Source organism: Colletotrichum orchidophilum (genome assembly GCF_001831195.1).
Source record: "Colletotrichum orchidophilum strain IMI 309357 chromosome Unknown Scaffold_74.1, whole genome shotgun sequence".
In the NCBI taxonomy this organism is placed as follows: Eukaryota; Fungi; Ascomycota; class Sordariomycetes; order Glomerellales; family Glomerellaceae; genus Colletotrichum; species Colletotrichum orchidophilum.
Genome location: NW_019173030.1, coordinates 1 through 25,595, shown reverse-complemented (window position 1 = coordinate 25,595; position 25,595 = coordinate 1). Strand labels below are relative to the sequence as shown.

Here is a 25,595-nt window from a genome sequence, read left to right as displayed (position 1 = left end):
TATGTTCGTTGGTTCTCATGCAGGAGGCCGACTGCCTGACAGGGTTGTTGCAAGACACACCTCGGTGGCTACGTAGTGCCTAGCCTAGATGGGCGGAACATTATAACATTTCAACGATGAATTCACGGTGGAAAGAGATAGAGTCAATCTCAGCCAATTTGGGTATGTTGGAACGTGACCAGGCGTGGTCAGTCCGCACAGTGGTTTCCTATTGGGGACCTCCATGACAAACGAAGATGACGGTGAGGGTGAATTCCGAGCGGAAATTCGCACCCACAGACGGAACTACAATCTTGACACATTACTCTGGGTAGCGATCAACTCTGGAGAGAGTCTTGCTCATTATGAACAAGGCTCGGCCTTGCGACGATGCCAAAGGCTAGAGTAGGTATGTGACTGTTGACTGTCGCTATTACGGAAGCTGTTGTACTTAATGACGTCCTTATACTACTAATATGGCTCCATGGAATGCCTTACTTGAATTTATGTATTGAATTTACGATCTCTATGTATTAATATAAGTCCAGTATTGGCATCTCGATCAATGGCTATGTGAAAAATATTGCGACTAATGCGGGATTGTGTATACTTACCTCTCTCTCATCCCAAGCACACTGTTAACGTGAGAAATGAGCTGGTCAACTAAAGTATCAAATGAAAGAGATGATGAAGTTGACAATGCCGAAGGGCTGTTTACAGGGGAAGCCGACGACGAGTGCTCGTTGCCAGGTCTTTCCACTAAATCAGGTGGTGGTGTTACTTCGCCACGATATGCCTACCCCTCATTAACCCACGCACCAGAGGCTTCCAGCGTTTTCCATCACCCAACATCATCTGAACACCAAATTGCCGATAAGTCAAAGAGTCCTCCTGCGTACCTTAGAAAGCGCCATACCAGGATAAAAGCATGTGACTTGTTTGGCTGTGCATAGTTTCGGTCACGTTCAGCCCGGCAAAGCCGAACTTCAAGTTTGAGAATCACCGTCCTTTTCCAAGGCTTCCAACACCCAACATGTGATTGAGTAGAAGGAATAGAGTCGCATGTAGAACTTTATATTAAATAGACATCGTTGCATCGTTGTAGTGCTGTGCATAAAAAGAGGTTATGTAATATCGACTCTAATAGGAACGACACCGCAGCAGTGGAGAGCACTCAACAGGTGGGCACCCATGTCTATAATGCACTCAACGCACCGAGCAGTCTTACGTATATCTCAGTGTTCCAAAGATGCAGCCTGAACCTCCTCTCAAACGACCGCTGAGTCTCGTCATCAGAGACCCGCCAGACGACAACGAGTGGCCCGACATCCCGCCACTCCCACTCCCACCTCCTCTAAGCCCCCTTCCCGAAGGGCGCACATCCATCAAAACGACATATCACGATTGCCTAAAGCGGATGAAGGATGCCTGGCATTGGTTGAAAGGATTATCCACTCGCTGGAGAAGGGGTGGCCACTAGAGAGGCTCCGTAGCCGCACGGAGGGCGTGTGCGTGTGCGTGCGAGTGTGTGTATATAGGTCGATTTCCGCCTGTAGATGCCTAACAGAGATGCTGTAGCCTCCCTCTATATCGTGACCGTGAGCCTAGTGTGTACCCCTCCCCTATCCCAGACCCATCCTCGTCCTCCAATAATCATGGCAAAGAAATGTCCCAAACGCCCCTCTGTATGCAAGATCCCGCAGCGGTCTTCAGGGCTGCGCAGGTACACATGCTCGCCTGTGCCCTGCAGCCCTATGCCCGTCATCGTACTATTCTGAAATAGAGACTATCCAACCCGTGACCCATCCTCTGATAAAAGTACAGTTTGTGTGTTCGAGCCAATGGAGCGCCGTGAGGCAGACGACATGCTCCTGTTGAGTAGTATCGCCTCTTTCATGTTGTGGATATTCCCGTATACGCCGTCAATAAGGACATGTTTGTTTTGTTGTTTCATGATCATGTCGATTGACTTGGCTTATTGACCAGGGACTGTCGAAGGGTTAGTACAAGAGGCGTCATGGATAAGGTACGAACAACTCACTCGGGTCAACGGGGAAAGTGGTGGGATCGCCCTCGCCTTGCTTGAAAGACATCTTGGGGGCAGCGTAGGTAGCGGTAGTGTTCATGTTGGCGGTTGGATTTGCGGTAGATATGAGTCGAAGTAGGATGAAGCAGTATATGACTGGTGGTTTGAAGTGTAGTGTGATGAGTCTGTTGGCGAAAAAGGAGGACCAAGGCATCAAGGTCTTGTTCGCCATTTATATCCAACGGTCCAACAAGTGAACCTCACATTTGATCCAATCCTAGGTTGGTTGAGTCACGCTCGAGGCAGAATGCCTGCGAAGGCAGACAAGACAATTCCGAGAGGTTCAACGACTTAGTGCACCCTAGTCGTGACAAGTGACGGTGCACCGCCATGTCGAACGTCAAAGTTGACATTGACATAGTGTGGAATTGCCATATCTCTGCGCGCGGTTGCGCATTCTCGGTATGGCGATCCTGGTTCGGTAGCAACGAAATTCCTAAAAACCCAGGCAATTGCGTAGTCTGATTCGTCTACGACGTGGGTGTTCAACATCTAAGCCTGGATGCCTTAGCATCGCGTATCAGATATTGGACCCCTATCGACGTGTAGGGCCGGCCGCAGTGCAAGGCAGATCAAAGACAACCGCCCAGTGAGTCAGATCGGTGCAACGGCAGTGAAATCTACCAGGGCATATGGCCCCTCCTTCCTGGAATGGATGAATTCAAAAGATTTATCACAGCGGCCTCAGAAACAAATCGACGTTCGCGGACATGGAGGGGTTGGGAACGACTCGGTTGCCTAGGAAGAGACGTGCTTGGTGACGGGGGTGACATGGGGGTCCTGGACGGTCTGAGGCAGCAACCCCCATTTTTTTTCAGGCACGAGGGAGTCCTCCAGCTTGAAAGTAGTGCTTTTCGGCGATGAGAAGAGGGAAATAAATCCAACGCCAGCGGAGAGCCAAGTCTCTTCACGAGCAATCGCATGTGCGCGCCTTTGCGTGTGACTGACCAAGGCACCGAGTTGCTCATTGTCTGCGGGCGTGGCTTTGCGCCTCTTTGTTAAACGTCGAGGGCGCAAACGCGCCTTTGCGCGGTTGGGGGAGGGATTATGAAGTGCGAAACGGAACAACAATGACAAAAGAGAGGAACGTTGGGGCAATGCTGTCACTGCCCGTGTGACTGATATCGGACAAACTGGGCGACAACGGACATGCATTACTTGCTCCGGTGTTGAGTCGAGCGCCCAAGGCTGACTGGAACACTGGCCGGTGAGGCTTACGGTACGGAGTCATTGGAAAATTCGGAGTATGTCGGAAATCAATCCTCCATTGCATTTCTCGGTGAAGGGCACCGTCATGATTGACGGAACCGGGACCCAAGAAACATGGTTAGGAGGCACAGCCCAGTTTCCATCTAGCACTCAAACTGACCGAACCACAAGTGGAAGAAGTTACGTCGAGATCGGTTGATTATTTTGGTGCGAAGTGTGTGAAGAGGAAAAGAGCTGCAGACAGGGGAAAAGGTGGTCCGCGAAGCATTTAGACGTGTCGTTGCCTACCCGCCGGCTGCTTAGCTAACCGGTATGCTGCCTAAGCTTGAGCCAATCAGGGCTAGCACGTCGTGAAACCTCGTGACACTGGAAAAAGGTGGTGTCCCCACAATCACAGGACCTGGTTTTTCGCGCAAAGTATATTTTCACGCTTCCCGCCTCCCTTTTCCCGACTCTTGTTCTTCGACAGCATCAACAACGACTTCGCGGGCCACCCAACTTTCGAGTTGCGGATCTTATGCATGATCCTTTTCAGCATTACCAAGGGCGTTAGACTGTCTCGTGATGTCGCAAGGCAGTCTTCGCCTCGGTTTTGAACCAATCCGTTACCGATGACCTCGAGCAAGTGCCGAAGCCAACTCTCACGGACGCGTGCGCGAGCAAGTTCTGATATGCGTTGTTACACCGGTCCGATGACCGAACCCCACGATATGCCTACACCTCGCGATCTCAGTGCGCAAGAGTGTCAACTACTTTTTATTCGTTCGAGTGGGAGAACAAAACCAACGGTCTAGACAACCGGTCCGCTCCACCCTGATACCGTCGAGATAGTGCGGCTTCAGGACTAAAATCGGACGAACATATCACAGGGCAACTCGCAAGAGTTGCAAACGGTGTTTGCGCTCTACTCAATATGATCGGCATTATTCTAGTAGAGAGGCATTATAACCCAACCGATGCCATCCGGTTGTGGCTGTCCATCAGGTATACATATAGGGTATTTCGACAACGTTTGCGCCAAAAATCTCAACCTCTTGTCATCCATGTCGCGTCGAATCATTGTAGTCAAAACCAATTCTCGCCAAAAATATGCTTCTCGTCACTGAAAGACAACAAGAACTTGGCTGCTAGCCGGCCGGTATAGTTTGCAGATACGTCGCGTGGGAACGGGTGCTGCTCGCCGCAGGTCGGGAGAATTGGGTCCATCGCCAAGAGTTCGAGTTCACCGCCTGTAGGTTGCAAGTCAGCATCAGCGATTCAACTATGTCTGGAGAGAGCCTACCATTCTCTTGGATCAGATTGTTTAATTGCAAGACCATCTCCGTGGCCGGCCTGTCCAGGTCGCCTTGCTCGGCCCACGAGTTGTTGAGCATGGGATTGAACGGCTTGGTCGCCGTGTCCCGGCTGTGGGTCTGGTAGATCTGGTGAAATTGGTACGCGAACTGCTTGAACGGCATGTTCTCGACCTCCTTATTGATGTTCAGAGCGTCCTGGCGTTTGTATTCCGGAGGCGTGTGGTTGCGCAGGCTGATCTCGTTGAGGGCCACTACAAAGTTATCCGCGGACGTCTCGACCGATTCCATGAAAAGGCACAGTACCAGGAATGAGGCCATGCAAGGCGCCCATTCCCGTTTCGACTTGGGCTTGAGCGACTTGGAGAAGGACTCGAAGAGGTGCTGCATGTCCCTCATCAGGAGTTCGTCGATTACCGCCTTGATCTGCCTGTTGACCACGCGCGGTGTCACCCAGGGTACTTCTTGGGGGACAAGACCAGAGTCCTGAAGGCTCACGACGCTCTGCCGTGTGATGCAGAGGTGGCGAGTCATGACGAAATGGGCGCCGTATATCGCCAATGCCTTCTTGACCATCGAGGACTGGAGCGGGTCAACCAATGCTCTTCAAAGAGACAACCACCTGGCAACTTACATCAGACTTGTTGGCGTACGTCTGCACAATATCCAACACTTTCTCTGGCACCTTCGTGTGCTGTATTGACTCCGTCACTGACATTGCGAACCTGGGCTCGGCTGCAATGGCGGCGAGATACTCCTTCACCTTCTTCCTCAAGGCCTCCCTCTGAGACGCCGAGTCCAGCTCCAATACCATTGGCGCCGAGCCTCTGGCTTGCAGGTCTACCCGGTCTCTTTGCACGTGCAAGTGGTAGTGCTGCTGCACGTCCGCCGTTCGGGGCTTGAAGAACCTCGCCCGAACCTTGAGCGACGCTGAGAGGCCAGAGAAGAGCTCAACCTCGCAAGGAGCCAATTGCACCGCGTCGACGTCGACATTCTCCGCCATGAACTTTGACATCTGGTCCTTGCGGAAGTGGCTGCGCATAAAATCGGGGAATAACACTGTCAAAAAGTCGGAAAACTGCCAGCAAACGACCTGCGGCACCTGGCCGGCGAGCTTTTTGCAGCTCTTGCATGGCCTCTGCGAATCACACTTGACTTTGCGGCTGTGGCAGCAAAAGCAAGCACCCAAGCGGCGGACCTGAAGAGCGCTCTCCTTTGTTGCGTTTGCCAGGGGACCTTTGCGACCACGCGTTTGCGTCTTCATGGCTTCGAAGCACTCCCAAGGGTTGGGCCGGCCTGAGTGGGCGTTGATGGAGTTTGGAGTGACGATGACGAATTTGTTCGCAGGTTCAGTAGCCTTCTTTTTTTCGACCTTGCCGGTGATGACCTTGCGTATCTGGCTGGCCGAAGCCGCCTTGTCGCCCTCGTGCTTGAGATCTGGGGAGTTGGAATTAGACTGAGAGGGGCTCGTGGACGTGGAGCTCTGAGAAGAGGAAGCAGAGAAATCCTCCATCAAGAATATTGAGCTGCCATTATCGACTTTGAGGGTCGTGGGGTTCCATGGGCCCGGGTTGCTGCTGGGTGATAGAGTCTGAGACAAGTCGATATCGCCATCGTACTGCCGTTGGGGGAATGTGTCTAGGCCGGTCAGAGGGGCGTTGTTCGAGTGGAATGAGTTGACGAAAGTTGTCAGTTCTGAGATTCAAGTCAGTCAGTTCGAGTACACAAATGAATCAGCCACGGGTGGCATTTGGACTGACCGCTTAGATCCAACTGCTCCTCTGCAAAGAGGAAGCCCTGCGGCGTCAGGAAATTTGGTTCCTGAGCGCCAGAAACGAATTGGCTATCAACAGACGGCGCCGGGGCGGCAAGGGCCTCCGCTTGGTCCGGGAAACTAGAGGCGGCGAAGGCGGGCTGATCGAGGTCGAGATTTAGCGGGGATAGGCCCGCCGGGTCCGAGCTGGCGTGGTGGTCGACGACTGCGAAGCCGTTGAGGCTGCCGCTGGCCGGGCTGGGCAGGAAGCCGACTGAGGCCGGATAGGAGGCGTAGTCGAGATACTGCCACGATTCTTCGGTGTCGGCCGCGGACTGCACATCGTAAGGCGAATGAGGCGTAGGGCCTCTTGAAGAAACAGAGGCCATTATGATATCCGTGAATTGGCAGGACGTGTAAGTGGCCAAGTGGTGAGTCGCCGAATGCTTTCAAGCTGCTTGGTAGGTTCGATTCGATGATTCCGTAGCCCCTTTTGGTTCTTCAAAACCGCGCAACAGGTCCTGGTTCCCTCCAACGTCGAATGGCCAGGTGTCCGGGGTGGCTGTGTGTGCTTACGCCCAATCTCGGAATTGGCGCGGGGGTCACTCGTTGCATAAGCGAAAATGGCAGGACTTGTCTTTCTTGTCTTTCTCCCTTTCAACATTTGACAACTCGGAGTCGCGTTTCGATTGTCGTCGGCCGGACTCGAGCCGAAGTCATCAATCTTAGGATTCGTCTTTTTCACCCTTTGACCGCTCGGGAAGTCATGCAGGAGAGCGGGAACGAAGGGAAGGCGGTGCGGAAAAGGGCTGCCAACAAGATTAATACGAGGGGGGGGACAGCGCTGTCACACTCACCCCATGACAGCAGATGCGCAAGCGCATCTGTAGGGTACTTTCTTGTGGGCAACCTGTGCTGCTGATTGAGCTGGTCCCCCCAGCTGAGCCACTAGGCCCTTTCTGGGACCGAATGGCCCAGCGTCCCTCGAATGAGAATGCTCTAGCCCGATCCATCACCGGCCGCTCACCGGCACCCGGAGGTGCGGAAGGACCATTTCGCCACACCGGTGACCGAAGCTGGTTCCGGCTCCTGCAACAGAAGACGCACGTATTTTCGTGGCGACAGACATTAGATTTCAAGAAAATCCTGCTGAATCAGGGCAGAACGAGAGATGACCGCCCAAGCCTGTGCGCCTGTGAGCGTCGTGTTCTTGGCAATCGGCACTGTCCTGTTCGCTCCTCCACCCAACCTGACATCACCTGACGAGAGAATGAACAATGGAACACCAAGCCGAGGTCGAGTGTATTAAAAAGACTGTTTTTCTTATTCAATTCTGACAAATGCCTCAGAGACTGACGGCGAAGCTCGCACCAGCGAACCGGCCCGAGCTCCGAGACCCTTGACAATCGACCGTCAGTCAACATTGCATCCCGCTTCCCGTCGATATCAAAATCCCCAGCAGTCATAACATCAAGCCTCGAGGGCACATTGACTCGAACCAACCTCCCACACTCCGCGACTCCGCGACTCCACGTCCCATCGTTCCTTGCATCATGAACCGTCTTCAAGCATCCAGCTGCATGCATGCATCAGAGAACAAACGTCCCGGATCTACCAGAGTGGATAAGCTCCCAGCCTACCTGCGCTCGACCTTTTCTCACACGACAGCACCGCGAAAATGCCAGCGCTAATTTACGTATACCTGCGACCAACTACAATGTCGAGTCCGTCGGACTGATCGTCTTGCCTTGCCTCCCCTCTCGTATGATCAGAGTAGCACCATCCTCCGCCAATATAAGGTTTAGCGCGCGCGGCGCTTGACTAGGACTTAGACGCACAACGCACGCCCATCCGTCTGTTCGCAAGCCATACAACAAGCCCCGTTCGGTGCGGAAGCTAAACGGTCCCATGCCGGCCGGCACGGCATCCCCGCTGACGCCGGTCTCCGAGGTTGCATATCGCCACATGCTCCAAGGGGGGAGAATGAGAGGGAAAGGCTGGTTTTTCTGAATTTTGTGCCGCTCCCGTCGGCATCCTGCCGTCTTTCCTAGCTTGCTTCTTTCCTTCTCTGTGTAGCTTGCCCGGCACTATACAAGGGCCAGCGCTATCTCTCGGAACCCGTTGACGGCTAGCGGAATTGAAGGCAGATTATCCAACTACTGCAGGCCGGCTATAGCATCGTCGACTATCCCATCATCGATCCACCCCGACCCGAAACTAGCTTTCGCGCCTCGAAACAATGATTCAGGATCCCGAGTCCGAAAATGGCACAGCGCCCTCATCACAGACAGGAGCACGTTCCAACGCTGCCCGGGTATACCCAGGGAGCCGGGTGCCTGGACGAACCCCCTTCTCTCACCGCGTCCCCCCCAATGCACTTGGGTTACCCGCCACTTCAGGTCGACGTAGTGGGAGAATGGTCCCACGATAGAACGCCCAAACCACCACAACCATGACCACACACCACCTGTTCTGCCACACAGCTCTGCTTATTCACTTTATTGTCAGCCAGGATTCGAAACCACCTTCCATCGGACTCTAACGTTCTTCCAGAATTCCCCTACTTTCGCATCCCTGTTTCTCTATGCCTATGGGCTTTGTTCTTATTCTCTTCCCAGCACCAGCCTGGCTGTTCTCGCCGTGGGACATGCCCTACCTGCACCGATAGGAAGGCATAGAGAACCCCATCTTCTACAGCCATGTGTTAATCGGACGCCCTTATGTGGGTGGTAGAACTGGAGAAGACAACAGATAGGGCCCAAGACAGGACGTGGCCTTTAGCCTCTCTGCCGTGTGCCTGGTTTGCTTGTCATTCTTCAACACGATCACACCAGTCCCACTGGCAACCTCATTGCATGCTTGCCTCTATGCAACCCTACCAATCACCGGAAAACGCAAGTCTCGATCATGCTATCCATCGGCTCTTTGCCTCGCCTTTGACCTGAGTTGTCAAGGGCGGCACGCGGCGCAGTCCGACGGGATTCCGTGCGACGCGCAGATCGCATCCCCTTCTTTCCCATCTGTCTACAATTCACTTTTTCAACAGCCTGCTCACCCTCGGTTTCACCCATTCGCCTCCCCCCCTGCCGCGGCCCTGCCCCTTCTACCCCGGGAGACCCATCAAGCGGGATGCGACACAACGGTCTCCCCATTGACTAAAGGGCTCCTTGGATCATTTTACAGTTTGCGTTCCCCGTTCTGGGCCCAATGACAGGATAGCTCCATCGATCGCCGGTGGTGGCCCTTGGAGGTCTTTCCCGCCCAAGTCACACCCGTCAGGCACGCAAGCAGGACCCCGTCGGCTGATGATCACCACTCATTTCAGCCCAACCCAAGCGCCGCCGGGTGTGGGGGAACAAAGTTGCAACGATAGGATAGGAGGATAGGGGGAGAGCCGATGAAGACTTGGTTCCTGCCACGCTTTCCTGCAGTCCTGGCTGGCATACCGGATTGTAAAGCCAGATAGGTAGCTTTGACTGCTGGAACATGCGCAGGGAAGACGAGAGAGCCCCCGTCCTCCACTTGACGGCACGAGGCAGGAGTCGTGTGACGAACAGAGTGCCTCAAGTGATGACGTTTACAAACTGGATATCGGCACATCTGAAGAACACTGCGTAGATTCTTGGCGCTGAGAGAGCGCGCCCTGCCATCTGGACTATACTAGAGCATATCAAATTGCCAAAGGTTCATCTAAGCCGCCCAAACCACTTGAGTAGGGAATAAAATAATAGTATAATAGAGATATGTCCAAACCGCTCTTTCGTGAACCGCATAAACAGAGACAGACGCACAAGCATGGAAAAAACGTGTCAGACAGCCAACCGGTAGCCCAGTGTGAGTGAAGGGCGTCGAGATATAATAACCCGGTGAAACAACTCCAGTCCCCCAAACACTCCGTAGCAGTGCTAAAACGAGTAGCAAATCACAAGAACAACAAAACCGATGTACAAAGAGGGTTCCGCCCTTCCCGATGTACCTGTAGCGCCCACCGCTTCCCTGTAGCATGCTCATGCCCTTTTCGGTTGCGGAGCCAATCCGTAAAGGGCCGAGAAAGGTGTGTCGTATGCGTGTGTAAAGCGGCGCTTCAGTTGAAAGTCCTGGGAGCCGCAGCAATGAAGAGGGTTGTCTGCCCAAAACGAGCACCATTACCATTTCTCGTACAAAAATCAGGCAAAAAAATAAAAATAAACAAGACGCAACTCGTTTTGCCGAGAGGTGGAGCGTAGAGCCAAGCTAGAGCCTCTGTGGGTGTTCTCCCGCGTCGTGCCTTTTAGGGAGCTGTCGTCCTATTGACGTCCCGGTTCCGTATCAAGAGTCATCTGCTCCTTCTTTTCTTCTTCTAAAGAATGAGGTGGATTCCGCTCTTCTGCAATAACTTCCAGTTCGTAAGGTCCGTAAAATGTCATTAACAAAGTGCCACGTTGGCCAACCACGGGGGTTGTCGAGTTCGGCCAGGGCGAGTAGGTAGTAGGAGGAAGCGCGTGAGCACACTAGCTTCTAAACCGCTGTGCAGCGCGATCTTGAATCTGCTTCTCCGTAGAAACGTATAGTCGGTCGAGGTAGTCCATGGCGCTAGCGTCCTTGAGGATCTTGGCCACCTGTATGCCCGCCGAAATGAGCTGTAAAATATTGCGATCGTCCTTTAATGGGCGACTCTGGTGCTTGGCCGCATGCCGCATTTCCAGTGAGTTCTCCAGGATCGTGACGAACTGCTTAATTTGGCCATTGTAGAGTACCCGCGCTGGGATGCGGCGCTTCGTTGCTAGACGCTTCAAGAGGTAGACCCATTCTGTCCATTCCCGGTCCTGGGGTCGCTCAACAGGTCGCATGTCTTGTGTCAAAGGAATAGGGAACTGGTACTTCGCCACAAAATCGTATGCACACTGCGAGAGCCTGTCGTTGACCTGGGTGAGGACCAAGTCCTGCTCTTGGACGTGGAGATTGGTGGGGAGATGAGGCAGTTCGCGTTCTTGCATAGCGATGTACTCTGGCGGCGGGCGAGCGAGAAACTGATGCGGACCGTCGAATTCGTCGCGGTTAGAAGGTCGTCGTTGTGGCCGGCCCTTGCCATTCACCTTGCTTTTACTCGGAGGGGTGGCGCTGGCCCCGTTCTCGAGGGAATAATCAGACAGGTTCGGAGATGCAATAATATCGTCGACCGAGTCCGTTGGGGAGTATCTTTCCTGTTGGTCCCATGACTGGGAATTCGTACTCTTGTACGACCCATAGCCGGCGGCACCACTGGTGCCGTACGTACCAGAAGCTGGTCGCGATCCGTACGCCGGGGCGGCGGCGGCAACAGCATGAGGATTGGTCCCGATCGGCAGGTTGTAGTTACTAGCTCCTGGGGAGTATGTGGACACGCTTGAAAGGGACGGTGTTACTGGCTTGCTCCTTTGTGGAAAAACATCATAAACAATGACGTCTGGCTCTTACCTCGATGAACGGTAGTAGTTGGTATCGAATCCTCCGGCAGGCGGGAATGTATCGTTGTACATTGAACTTTTCTCAACGGTCAGTCAACCCTCCCTTGGGTGTTTGGAAATAAGGAGAGCGGTCCGTACCTCCGCGTCGAGTTCCACGGTCCGTTGGACATGGCTGATGGTCTGTAGGCAAAATCCGGCTGGGCCATATCTTCCGGGGGCATAACGGTAGAGAGAAAAGAAAATCAGGCAGTAAAAACTTTGAAGGTATCCAAAGTGTCCAGAGATGGAAGCCACGTGAAATATGAATAGTCCTTGGGCGGGCAGGTCAGCCCTGGGTGTCCAAAAAGGGTCCCTTGGGCCGTGATCTTCGGCCAAGTATTCCTGGGAAAATGCGGCAAGATGTCTCTTCATACACAAGGGAATCCACGATAACAAAAATGGTCTTGTTCCAGGATGGGACCCTTGAAGAACTCCGGGTCGTTGCAAGGGCGGTGTGTGCGTGTTGGGGGGTAAGCAGGTGATCGGTCCAAGAAACGACCAGTCTCCACGAAGACACCTTAAATGACTTATAAGACGATCGGGAATGGCTTGACGTGAAAGACACTAGGGGTTAGTGGGAGATGTCTGATCTTGCTGGCGCAAAACGGGAAAGAAGAAACCAACAAGCTCCTGGGATGGACGAGGATGGGGAAGCGGGCAGGATCCTGACAGTGGATGATTAAGTTCGGAATGGAGGCATTTATGTCTGCTTGCGATGTCCTTCCTCGTGGGGCGTTGTACTGGAGCGGCAACAATGGTTGATCCCGGTCAAGACAGCAGAAAGATGTGGTCCGTTGGGAAGTCGAGGCGAAGGGAAGACAGGGACCAGGACAGACGCAGGCCAGCGAGACTCGAGTAAAGATTTGCATTCGCCCCAATGACCAACACCGCGGAGACGTCTTTGGTTTCAAGCGGGACGGCTGCCGCATGGGCTGGAGGATACGTGACTGCCAAGCGCTGTAGTCCAGAAGGTTCATCTGTCGGGCGTCCTGGAATAAATTGGTCGATGGTGGGCGCCCCAGGACAAGTTGGTACCCATCCCTAGCTTGTCGAGCCTGGTACGCGGCGTGGATCGTGACGACACGCGAGTGACGAGGGGGATCAGCGTGCCCTTCGATTGATGGTGCCCTTCCTGTCCCCTCTGTTTTTGCGCGATGCCAGGTCGATTTTTTTTTTTTTTTTTTTGGACAGTTGGCCCCTCAGTCAAGGAATACCCCAGAAGGAAGACCAATCTTATGGCCGGCCTGTGTAGGCTCACGCGTGGGAGCCATTGGATGTGCCAACTCTTGACGGAGGACGGAGCCAGTTGTGTAGAGTAGGGCACCGATTGGGCTGTGACAGAAACTTTTCCTTTGCTGGGCTGGAGGATTGTTGCCCGAAAGGTCGGAGTAGCTTTTCGGTACCGGATGGGATGATTTGTGCAGGGTTGTACCTAGCGGGAGAAGAAGCGGTGACAACAGGCCGGGTTGGGCACAAATTGGACAAGCAAACACTGACGGCCGATACGATGAGGGGACGCGCGCTACGTGCGAAATGTGCGTGCCCAACCATGCCTTGATGCCCACCTGGAAAGTCGAAGTTGCTTTTGTGCATCATTGAATCAGGAACCCTCCATCCCGAATAACCCCCAGAGTGGCACTGTTCGAAAGGGCTGACGACCAGACAGCCAGCCAGCCAATCATGTAGAGCATTCGTAGACGTCCTCCGTTGTCACGCTCGTGGTGTCTCGCTCCGTTAAGTGCCGGGGTTTTCTGCTCCTTGAGCATGGCCAGATCGGTGACCTTGAGGATCTTAATGATTCGCGGAAACGGGCGAATAGTATGTGTGACCTCGATGTAGCGACGTGAAGCTGGTCACGGCGATATTGAAGCAATGAAAGGCTCATGGTTCCAGGAAGATGTTGCTGGGGATGGACAAGATTTGGGCGGAAGCGTCTGGGCCCCGCCAGCGCCAATGGCGTGCACCCCTGAGGCTTCAAGGCTGGTCGTTCGGCTGGCTGCGGGTGACTAGCCCATCGCCATCGACTTCCATCGCCAGTCAAGCGGGATGACGTGCGCCTCGGTTAACCCCAGTATCCTGGGTTGTTTTTCGATAACATCAACGATTCGAGCTTGACTGTCCCGAAACCAAGGGTGAGCAGTGATGGTCGGACGATCGCCGCAATCTCTTTGCATGATATGTCCTGAACAGATTGATCGATCTCGGGGTGCAGCCAAAGGTAGTCGAAACGAGACATAAATTGCCGAGGGGAGGAGGGGGGCAGGCTGGCTATTTCGTCCATTGATGAGCTGTCAGCCGATACCTCGTGCTTTGCGGGGATACTGCGGGACGATCAAATCGCCAAAAAAAAAAAAAAAAAAAAAAAAAGAGGCAGGGGGGGGGAGGGGGAGGGGGGGGAGGGGGTAGCCGAGAACCTGGGGTTTGGGGGGGAAAGTGGGGGAGAAAAAAGAAAAAAAAAAAAAAAAAAAAAAAAAAAAGGACATGGGTGACGTTGGCTGTTTGTTGGCATTTTCGTAACAGACGTATCGGGCTCCGGTCATCTTTGACAGGTATGTGCGTGTACTGGCAACGGCAGCTCTACGTCGTGCCATGTGCACGCGCTGTGGGATTTGGGGGAATACGCGTCGTTCGTCTGTCTATATCTGTCTGCGTACCGTGTACGCCGACATTTGTCGTTCCGGCAGCGCATTGAGACAGACTGTGTAGGGGCGGGGGGGGTTCTGTGCTGTTTCGCATGCCTCATTGAGACGATGTCTTTCTGGAGTGGACCAGATCGTGAAAGTTGGCCGAAACGCAGGAGTAAAGAATCTTGGGCTTCCCATGTTTCCGGGCATTGAGAAGGCCGGGATGTTGCGCATGACGGAGCGAAATGCGCATGACATGGCCGAAATCACAACCGGTACGCCCCACTTCAAATCTGGCGATTCGGAGGGGCATGGCCGGCTGCGTCCACCGAGTTGTCAAGGCGTCTTCGCGTCCTCGGGTCGATGCTTCGACCCCGTTTTCCGGGATAACGGCTCGAGATCGAGTTCCATCGAGAGACCCGTCACCGGTTCCTGGTCGGCTCAAACACTGCCACGATTGCCACGGCCGTTCCGATGGAAGAGGGGTCCGTCCATGGGAGCATTTTCGAACGTGCGGTCTTGTCGATGGGAACAACACCAGCTTGATTAGGTTGCGAGGATGATTCAAAGACTGACAGGGTTGACGCTCCACGCTAAAGACGACACTTCTGAATGGCAGATTGGTTCATGCCTTCTTAGCGCAAGGTATGTTGCTTTCTGGAATCTTCTCTTTGTCTCTTTGTCTCCCGTAGCTGGCGAGGAGGAAGTGTGGTTGAAGGAAGGGCACGGTCAAGGTCACGTTGTGTTGCCTGGTGTTGTGAGGAGGAGTAGGAACCCACGTCGGCGCTTGCCATTCCGTGCTGCTTGCTGGTCGATTGCCACTTCCGAGGCTCTCGAGCACAACCTCAGTGGCCGGAGAAACAACGGCAAGACGGACCAAGAACCCAGGGGCTTGGCGGGGCTGGACAGGACACTTCCTTGACCCACTAAATGGCATCCTTTGGTTTCTATTGGTCATGTCATCATGCACCTCTCGTGTAGCAACTTCCAATCACCATCAACATCACCAACCTTTTCGTCAAGACGGTTGAAGAGGCTGATTAAACATGAGGGAACCACGGATTTCTAACTCGCCAACCACGTGTGTCTCTTCTCTCATCTTCAACCTCCTGCCTGTCACCTCTATGTTGTCCCGTTTTTGCCCAGAGCCTTCCCCAGGATCTCATGCAACTGCAAGATCAATCTCGCTCTGGTCCGCATAGACGCAGTCCCACCAAGCATGGTCAATCGGCGCCGCTTCACGCCCCGGGATTGTGTGGAGAATCATTGACACCGAGGGGGGCTGAATTGATATGGCACCGCCCAAGGACCGAATACGCAAATTCCACCGTCGCAGCAAGAATGGCTGTTCGACGTGTAAGCAGCGTCATGTACGATGCGACGAGCGGAAGCCTTTGTGGTATGCGTCTGTCTCTTTCTCTCTGTCTCTATGCCCTCCTCAACTGCCCCTTGTCACACTGGAGGTCCTGTCCGTGTAGGACCGATTGAGCACCATTTCCTCCTGTGGAATGATTACCTAACATCAGCTCCAGCACGAACTGCCTGCAGACCGGTAAGGACTGCATTTATCATGAAGTAGAACCTGACCAAGAGTCCCGATCCGAGTCCCGCTTGAGGTCCGAGCCAGCCGTTGTTCCGGCCGAGGAAACCTTCCTCATTACCAATGTCGTGTCGAACCAGCCATTTGCCGGCTTCTCGTGCGACTATCAGATGTCGGCAATGTCGCAATGGCTTTGGCACCAGTGTAAGCGGTCTAGCTTGGCACTGAGATCCCTCGACTGACAAAAATTTCAGTCACTACCTTTTACGTCAGAGGCCAGACTCCAGTAGAAAGAGGCCAGAACCTATGCAGGTATGGTTTCGTTTTCCTCAATCAAGCACATCGCCAGACTAACGTCAGAAAGCGTACAGAGGACACTTTTGCATCCGGGCTTGCTCCACGGGTGTCTAGTCGTCGCGGCTTGTCAATGGGCGTGGGTCACTGGATCCCTCGAACACGTCAAGGTGCCATTTCTCTATCATAAGGCAGCCGCCTACGAATTCGCAAAGCACCAACTTTCCGAGTCTGATGACACTGTCAGCGACACGGCTATCTTCGCTATAGCTAGCCTGGCACTCACTGAGGTATAATGCCATACCACCACCTAAAGTGTTACGTTCTACGTGCTAATCACACATGCAGGGGGCGGTTGGTGATCTGGATGCCTCGTCTAAGCATTTGCGCGGTCTTCACAGATTGACCCTCCGGAAGAACGGTTACAACTTGATGAGATCGAACCTGGCGCAACAGATGCTACAGATGTGAGTGGCCTCTCCCAGTCAACATGTGACGTTGGTCTGTTAACTTACAATCTGATAGGGCTGGCGATCGCCTGCGTCTAGGGGAAGTGAACGTGATTCACGATGCCATCAGTGCCGATTTTCAGCCCAGTATCATTGCCTTGCTGTTCACTTCACTTTGGGATATGGAAAGTCTCCCGCCGCGGCAAGCACCGAGATACGGTTGGTGGGAAGGCGACGAGACACCCACAGACAGGCTCTGGCAGGACTACACCAAGCATCTAAACTGGGAGCTTTCTCGTGGGTTCGATCCAGAGCGCAACATAGCCACAATGCTCAATGGTGATCCAAAGAGCAGCAGGGCGAGCTACATCGCCACCTTTTTCTACCTCTTCATGGCGGTCAACGATAGCGAAATGGACTGCGTTCTGACCGTGTGGCTGCTAGAACAGCTCATTGACGATGTCTGTGACAAGGAGGAGGAAATGATTGCAGGAAGTTTCAGTCGCAGCTTATGGTTCTGGAGCGTCCTATTTGGAGCAGCCGTGGCTTACACAGGTAGACCGATTACCACAACGGGCATAGAACAACTTGCGAGGTGGAGGGCGATTTATGCTGCGAAACTGAGCTTGGCCAGCGACGTGTTGCAGCTCAACAGCTGGCATGATGCGAAGGCAGTACTGGCGGAAGTCGCCTGGACCGAAGGCTCAGATGCCGAGGGAAGACTGCAAGATATCTGGGACGCAGCCGTCTTGCGTCGCCAGGGTTGTACGCATCGTACCCACGGCGTGGGTGGCTGAAAATTCATGTCAACGCGGCGAGAAGATGTTCCAGCTTCCGAATCGAAATGTTCTTTTCCCTCCAATTTGCAGCCCCGTATCAAGGGCCCAAGACAATCTGTGCGTAGTTAAAAAGTTGGAGAGGTGCTCATGTACACACGACATTACCGTCGTCCATGACGGAGCAACGTTTTGTCGAGATCCGGTGTCAAGTTCTCGGTGGCCGGCTCTGAGTCAGAAAGCTGGCACACCGAGATTTGGATCGGCGATGTTGGTAGGGGGATAATGCGATGCGTTTCCCAGTTTGTTATAGCGCAGACGGGCGACTTCATATCCGAAACATGGTTTTTCTCACTGTAAAAACTAGACTAGCAGCTGAAGAAAAGATCCACAGACGTGTGCCTCTTGATTTCCCGTTCGTGTCGGCGAAGACCGCCGGGGCAAGATCGACATGATTGCCAATTGCCTCACGCTGTGTTTAAGGAGGGTTTTCGATCCGGCAGCATTTACCGAGGGACGAGCGCAGCAGAGTTCAATGGTGTGGAAAGAGACGACAGGGATGGGTCGAGTAAGAGTATCCCACTCGTGACCGGGCTCGATGGGGAATGGAAGCTGCCGAACGGGAACTCTGCCGGCACGGATGGGTCAGCAGTGGATACGGGTATTGATCGAATGATCGTCGTGCCTCAACGTCGGGGATATTCACGTGTAAGAGAAAGACAGTCCGCGGATGCAAATGCTCACAGAATGCTCAAAGAGCGAATGTGAGAGAGGATGTGTATAAATACAATCCAGCTGTCATCCACAACGTAGTTATAGTACTCCGTGATAAATAGGCAAAAGCGTTGCCAGATACCAAAGGCTAAAGCAGCCCATCGGGTTGAAGGCGGGAATGTGGAAGCCATGGCGCTGGTCTGAGGCTGCGGGTGGCTTGCGTCAAGCTGAGGGGCCGTTGTTTGTTTAGCCGACGGGGCCTTGTAGACAATTCTGGACGGCGCTGTTTCCGCTTGGCGTATCGTACCTGCCAGCTCTGCTAACGCCGTGTCTTGTCCTTCCCTCTGCCTTACCTAAGAAAAACCCCTCTTAGACAAAAGGCAAGAACCTTGCACTTGCCCTCGATCTCGACCTCAAGCTCAGGGTCTCGTTGTCTGCGTCCATCGCGGCATCGCAAAGGCCATTTCCATCCCATCGTCCATGCTCTCCGCTCGACAACGGGCGCCCCCGTCTCACGTTTCTCACTTCCCCCTCGTCCCGTATCCCATGTCAACGTCAGCTCATCAGCCATCTCGCATTGAACTGCCACACACGAGTGGTTCCCCGCGTCTCATCCTCATGCTGGCCTCAAAGTCAAGACCAAACGGCTTCCCCATCTCCAGCTTTTCGGTGTCAAAAGAGACCGAGGTGGGGACTGAAACTGCTATGCAAACTAAACATGAATTCGGACAACGAAGCAAGACGGCGTGGAGCGATTGCTGGTGATCGAGTCGAACGCCGGTGGATCGCATCGACTACTCAACATGCCGCCGCGGCGCTCCATGATACGACCAGCATGACAAGTTGGACCATGTTGTCAAGCGATCACAAGGCCACACGCTGCACGTTACTCATGCATCACGATGCAGCATCATGAAAGGAGTCGCAAATGGTTGGCGAGGACCGCTTCCGCCAAAAGCTGACCAGTCGGTACGGATAGTGACTGAAAAACCACATCGCGAAGCGCGTTTGAATGTCTTGCGGGCGTGATGGCACTGCGTGGCTGCTTGTTGTGTATGGCCGACTGACGGCGACCCGAGCCAGTGAGCATCGAACACGCCAAAATAGCTGCTGGCGGATTGTGCAAGTTGAGACGGAGACAGTCGGCCGGTGTGTGTCAGGCACTGCGGCCCGCCAACCACCGTCTCTGCTTCATCAACGCGTGAGCCGGCGGCAGACTTACACCAATCAAGCAGCCGACGACCAGGAGGTAGAGAAACATGAGGTCTACGGACTGGCGGACTAACAGGCCGGCCTCCCGCAGTTCCCGATGCTCGGCTGTGCTGCAACACCTGTCTGCTGTGTGCGCCTTTTCTCTCGCTCCGTCTATTGCCTGACTTTCTCTAGCCGACGGCATCGATGCCACCTCGGCGGGCGTCGAAAATTGATGCGCATCAAAACATTTGGTTCAAGATGGCGCCATGACTTTGATGGTCGAGACGCCTGCTGGAAACGAGTTACGGGAGCGCTGTCACGTCTGTGCGAGGAGGAAAAGGGGGAAGGTCAAGGAAGAGCCGGAATGGGGGCAACATGTTGATGGTTGGGACGAGCAGGTTCCGCGCATGGTGCGAATGGATGGGAAGATGAAGGGTCCCGGAAAGCAAGCATCAAGCCGTCGACCCGCTGCGAGTCGACGAGCTGGGCAGCCTTGTTTCTTTTCTCTCCCTCTTCTGGCCTGCTGGCCCTGCTCTTCTACCGCCGGGACGCTCGAGGGTTCTGCACAGATGCGTTGTTGGTGCAGCCATGATCCCTCCACGCTGCCGCAGCGGACGGAATGCTGACAGCGCGATAGGTTGACGACTTTATCGGTATCCACCCGGGACCCAAGTCCAAGTCAAGAAAATCAAGGAAGCAAGGCTAGTCACCGCCAACCTCGCTCGGTACGGGCCTATGACAGGCGCAGACAGAATGAGGCCAGCTGGCTAGCGCCGTGTGTTAGCTCGAGCGTCCTGCGGTCTTTCTGTGACGGCCAACACCACGGCGCATATTGATACGACAAGGCCGGCGTGCGGACGCACGTCTGTTTCCAAGCCAGCCGGCCGACATGCATCCAGAAGCTCAGAAGACGCTGCCGGGAGTCCAGACACTCTGGCCAGCAGCTGCACACGACACAACGTAAAGAGATGAGACTGGACGGGCTTGGAAATGAGTGGTGGACAGGATATTCCAAGACGTGATTGCTATTGCCTTGGCCTGGCACCCATCCCACCCTATCCTGCAGATTCAAGGGCGCCAATGCTTCGGAACAGGGGTTGTTTCTGGCCAGCAGGGAAGGGCAGGGGGGGCCACGCATGTCGACGTGGTAGAGAGCTCCACCCCCAATCCTCCCCTCCCGAGTCTGCCATGCCCGCAGGCCGCAGCCCCTTGGGTGCCCCCCTCGCAGACCTCATCTCGTTCGCTCGTTTGTGCAAATGCCACCAGAGACATGGCTTCGTCCTGCAACATTAAAACCCGCTGACCCCCTCTGTCCCTGCCCGACGCCTGTTCCTCTTCTTATTCTTTCAGCCCAATCCAAATCATCATTCTTACCCAACTTTTCCTGCATTCTGCACCGCTGATCCTCTGGCAACCCAATAAGCAACAAGCGCAAATTCTGTCTTTCTTCTTCTACCCGCCTACATCCCTCCAACCCTCACACACACCGGACTAAGAAAGAAGATCAAAAAAAAGATCTTCCGCATCTTGCCACCCAAGGATTTTTCCTACTCGACACCATCTCGACCAAAGCATTCCCAAGGAACGTCGCAAACAAGTGATCCGCTGTGTTTGCTGTTTTCTTTGGTATCTTCACACGACACAACTCAGCCGAGTTGAACCACATTGCCCTGGACTTGCATGACTACACGACCCGAGGAATCAATGACTGCCCTTGTTGTTCCACGCCCGGATATGCCTGGCTACAATTCTCTTGATTTGGACGAAGTCCACACACCTTCTAGGTATTGTCTTTTCTTTCTGTGTTCCCAGGGTGGTTCGTTTTTATTTCCTGTAATGTATCGCAAGCCTGTACAGTTTTTTCGCGTCTCTACCAACCAGATCTCTTCGGCCATGGAGGCCCCATTCCAAGGATACGTCGACCCAAGGACTTCCCCCATCGGACTGTTTACTTACCAGGACACTTGCCTGGAGTTGTTTCACAAGGATCATCTTGCTTTCCGCTGGACACAGGAGACCGTTGTGCAGAGGCTTCGCTTCTTGCCCGTCGAACCAGACGCGGTCATCAACAATATATGACACTACATTTTGCGCGGTGAGTATGGCCCAACAAGAGCAGATTGGACGATCAACAACCTGGACATCACAATACACCAAACCTGGATTTTGCCCGGAATCTTATACCACTGGATTGAGAAGGATTGATCTACTGGAACTCATGCACGTCTCGCCCGAGGCCTGAGGCTGACCCCAGCTTCGCATTTGGATGGACTATTCCGGACACCTATCAAACGACAATTTGACAAGCCAAACCGAGTTCACTGCTAGGTTGCTGGCTTAATTCAGGCTTGCACTAGCTAACCGGTCGCCAATGGACTCCGGGATTGTCACAATGTACCGGCCCGTGTCATTGTCGTCTGTTGACGTTTCATGGATTACCATTTGCTTCGATTTACTGCCACGGCTTGAGGATTACCCGGTCTGCCACTGGACACCAGCACTTCCCGGGGGAGAGGACTTAGCTGCTTCATGGGAACTTATTCATCATCGACACCCGGTATTCTTCGACACATGGATTCATCAAACGACCGTCAAAGCCCCGTACAACTACGCATCTCGCACGCACGCAACCAGCTTCGGACAACAACCCATTGAAAGGTCTCCGCATTACAAAAAACGGACTTAAGCCCACAGGCCTATACTCATTTCGACTGGTCATTCCAAGGACTTTGAAAGCATATCTCCACTGTAACAAGGACCCGTAGCTTCACGTCTGAATCGTGGAATTCGACTGGACCGATCCCTTCTACACGGACTCTCCTGGAAAGATCTACATGATCTGCGCTCGCTTGGTCTGTCAACTCAAAACCCTGAACCTGCGAGGTATACAGACATTTGGCTAACATGCTTGCACTACAGGAACAAAGTTGTGTCATGCTGAGACGTATTTTTGTTTTTTTGTTCTGTTTTGAATTGCACGTCTGAATAGTGGGAAACAGCACACTAACCCCACCCTTTCTCAGTGACTATAGCTTCTTCCACGCACAAATGGTGCCTTCAGGAATTTTTTCCTTTTCTTCTCAAACAGGACCATCGGACCCATTGAGTGGTTCGTGGGAAACGACAGGAGAAGGTGCACAGAACTTTCAAGACTTCTCAGACAATGGATCTGCCCACCCGGGAGATTCCGAGGACTATTCTTTCCAAGTTGATGGCCACATCACGCCCAGAGGACAGGGCCAAATTACCGAGGACCTGCAGAGCAAGTGGACTGCTCCCGCACCGGTGGGTGGTGAGCCCATGCGGAGAGGAACTTCGCGCAGCTCAGCCGGGAGCCGCAAGCACCGGATTTCCAAGGTCACATCTCCCAAGGCTCGACCCAGAATGACTGCTGCTGCGTCAGCTCAAGTCTCTGCTCAGCTGTCCACCATGGACATCACAGGTAATGCCACAGTCTACGGATCTCAACCCAGCGCCCAAATTATGGACGTGAACCCTTACTTCCTGGACACGGATACGAGCGCCGTCTCGTCTCAATGGTTTAACTCCATGGAACTTGGCATGATGCCCGATGGCCTGCCTTCAGGCGAACTGAACGTGCACGTCGTGCCTGCTCAGATGCAGCTTGACCCGGACTCGAGCCTGGGTGCACACTCACCTTCTGCCTCCTGGAACTCTTTCAGCCCTGCGGAGTCTCACCTGTCTTCGCCGGCCGGAAGCACCGAAGATTCGTGGCTCACTGCCCCCCTCATGTCTTCGCCGTCACACTCGGAGCACGTCTCCCCCATTATTCAAAGCCAGTCTCCAAGGTATGTTCCTCAGATTAGCTGCTCTAGCCTAGAGTCAGCCTCTGACGCGACACTTTTGTACAGCGCCAACGGGAAGTTCATGACCGACGAGCTCGCTGGAAGCGTCCTCACCATTGTCGGCGATGCCGCGCTCCCCCCCGCTTTCCCTAACCGTCGGCCTACCAATGAGGGCGACACTGCCCGGGACCACCCCCTGTACAAGAATGCGACCCCGAAAGCCGATGGCTTGTTCCACTGCCCATGGTCCGGAGACGCCAGCTGCAACCACAAACCCGAGAAGCTCAAGTGCAACTACGAGTAAGTCGCCTTTCGTCCTCGGCCAATCCCCTCCCGCGCGACTAACTTTCCCCTCCTTGTGCAGCAAGTTCGTGGACTCCCACTTGAAGCCCTACCGTTGTAAGATTGACTCGTGCGAGAACGCCCGTTTCTCCTCGACTGCCTGCCTGCTTCGCCACGAGCGAGAGGCTCATGCTATGCACGGCCACGGCGACAAGCCCTTCCTGTGCTCCTATGAGGGATGCGACCGCGCCATGCCCGGCAACGGATTCCCCCGTCAATGGAACCTCAAAGATCACATGCGCCGTGTTCACAATGACAACGGCATCCCTGGATCCCCTACCAGCACTAGCAACGGCCAGCAGAGCTCCAAGGGCCGCAAGCGCAAGGATGCGCCCAAGGCCGCCGTCATCGGACCCGCACCGCCTTCCCGCAAGGTCACTGCCAAGGCGGCCGTTGTGGAGGCTGCTGTCAAGGAGGAGCTGTCGTCCAAGCCTCTCATCGAGGAGTGGATGTCCCACCGCCAGGCTCTGGAGAACATTGTTCGTGACATCACCCAGCCTGAGGACATGAAGAACTTGCAGCTCGTCAAGGATGCCCACAACCTGTTGTCCGCCATGGGCAAGATCGCGCACAACCTGAACTCTGCTCAACCCATGGACTCCAAGGTGCCCTTCCATCGGAACTTTGTCCAGGCTGGATGAAAAAATTACTTTGGTCCGTAAAAGCCCCCTTTTCACCGTGGATAAAAAAGAATCCCACTGACCCGTCCTCGATTGCAGAACTTTGACTAGTCCAGTCACAGATTACTACCAGCTCTCAATGCAAGCGCATTGAGTTATTCGACTACGGCTCGATCCCCTAAATTGTGGACGTTGTATGTCGCCGAGGAACCATCATGCTATCACCAGGGACTCGTGTGTTGCGGAGAGCTTCTTTCACTGAAGAAATCCAAACTTCCGGATGGACTCTTTCTGCTTGCCGCCCGGCAACGGATACCCCAGATTGAAGCCACGGACACCGCTAGGAGTACTCGAGAGCCAGCAAATGCGCTCTAGCGAAGGCCGAGCCGCGGCCAGGTGGAGGGAGGTGTGATACGGGAAAGGCATACTGTTTTGATTTACGTGCGATGGAATTTTTAGAAGAGGGTACATGTAAGAGCTCACGCTCGACACAACAGAACTTGTATTTTGTTTTTTAGTTGGGAGAAGACCCTCACAGCGCGAGGCTCAGCCACGTTGTGGCAAGTTACAGACTCGAGATGGACCAACAGCCACTGGAACTAGATTATTTGAGCAAACCCGGGGACGACGATGGCAAATAGCTAGACAATGGAGAAAATGGTACTGGACTCTCTGGCCCCTCGTGTTGCCTTGCGGACTGCATTGCTCCTCAGAACCTAAATGACGGCTGGCGAGAGAACGTCGAAGGTTGGGCATCCCAGCCGCAACCCAAGAGTCATACCGGAGGGTCGTAGCCTATGTAACGGAATCATCCTAGTTCCTGGTCAATGTCTCTCTTGACGCTATATATGCGGGTGACCGAGGGAGTACTTTTGTATGTTGTGCAGCAAGGTTCATGAAGTATTAGCTAGGTTTCGCGAACTCTGATCTTGGCTTCATCCAGTAAGTCTGGACTTTACTTGCTGCCTGTTGGGCTCTCCTTCTGCCCCGTCCTCTCTCCCTCGGTCTTCGTTCCTCCCTCGTATTTCAAGGTGGTGCTCGGGCGTGGAAGAAGACTTGTGGGCAATATCTCGACTCTCTTCCGGCATCCAGGAACATGACCTGGAGAATAGCATGGGGTCGAAGGTGGGACTTCGAGCCTCTGTTGTAACCCCCCCCCCCCCCCCCCCCCCCCCCCCACAAACCCCCCCCCCCACCCCCCCCCCCCCCCCCCCCCCCCCCCCCCCCCCCCCCCCCCCCCCCCCCCCCCCCACCCCCCACCCCCCTCCCTCCACCACCCCCCCCCCCTTCCCCCCCCCCCCTCCTCCCCCCCCCCCCCCGCCCCGCGCCATCGATCGCTCCCAGCCCCCTCGCCTCGCCCGTGTACCACCGTTTGAGATTCCAAAACGTCATTCCTTCCAGGCTAACCGGTTGTTTTCCCCGATTGAACAGGCGGCTGCGGCCAAGCCTTCA

At 54.2% G+C, this 25,595-nt stretch overlaps 4 protein-coding genes across 4 annotated transcripts; 2 read left to right on the top strand and 2 right to left on the bottom strand.

Moving 5' to 3' along the window:
* Positions 1-4,339: 4,339 nt before the first annotated feature.
* CORC01_08585 (uncharacterized protein) lies at positions 4,340-6,708 on the bottom strand (the record flags this gene model as incomplete). The annotated part of the gene is made up of 4 exons (XM_022620215.1): positions 4,340-4,503; positions 4,557-5,148; positions 5,201-6,261; positions 6,327-6,708. The coding sequence occupies 4 exons, from the start codon at positions 6,706-6,708 to the stop codon at positions 4,340-4,342; spliced, it is 2,199 nt and encodes a 732-aa protein (XP_022473209.1).
* A 4,101-nt stretch (positions 6,709-10,809) lies between these two features.
* On the bottom strand, positions 10,810-11,966 carry CORC01_08584 (uncharacterized protein; the record flags this gene model as incomplete). Its single annotated transcript, XM_022620214.1, has 3 exons — positions 10,810-11,683; positions 11,756-11,821; positions 11,884-11,966. The coding sequence occupies 3 exons, from the start codon at positions 11,964-11,966 to the stop codon at positions 10,810-10,812; spliced, it is 1,023 nt and encodes a 340-aa protein (XP_022473208.1).
* A 3,734-nt stretch (positions 11,967-15,700) lies between these two features.
* CORC01_08583 (uncharacterized protein) lies at positions 15,701-17,488 on the top strand (the record flags this gene model as incomplete). Its single annotated transcript, XM_022620213.1, has 6 exons — positions 15,701-15,882; positions 15,941-16,152; positions 16,203-16,260; positions 16,313-16,532; positions 16,591-16,709; positions 16,768-17,488. The coding sequence occupies 6 exons, from the start codon at positions 15,701-15,703 to the stop codon at positions 17,486-17,488; spliced, it is 1,512 nt and encodes a 503-aa protein (XP_022473207.1).
* A 4,721-nt stretch (positions 17,489-22,209) lies between these two features.
* Positions 22,210-24,164, top strand: CORC01_08582 (C2H2 transcription factor; the record flags this gene model as incomplete). The annotated part of the gene is made up of 4 exons (XM_022620212.1): positions 22,210-22,258; positions 22,365-23,184; positions 23,248-23,481; positions 23,546-24,164. The coding sequence occupies 4 exons, from the start codon at positions 22,210-22,212 to the stop codon at positions 24,162-24,164; spliced, it is 1,722 nt and encodes a 573-aa protein (XP_022473206.1).
* Between the last annotated feature and the right edge of the window lie 1,431 nt (positions 24,165-25,595).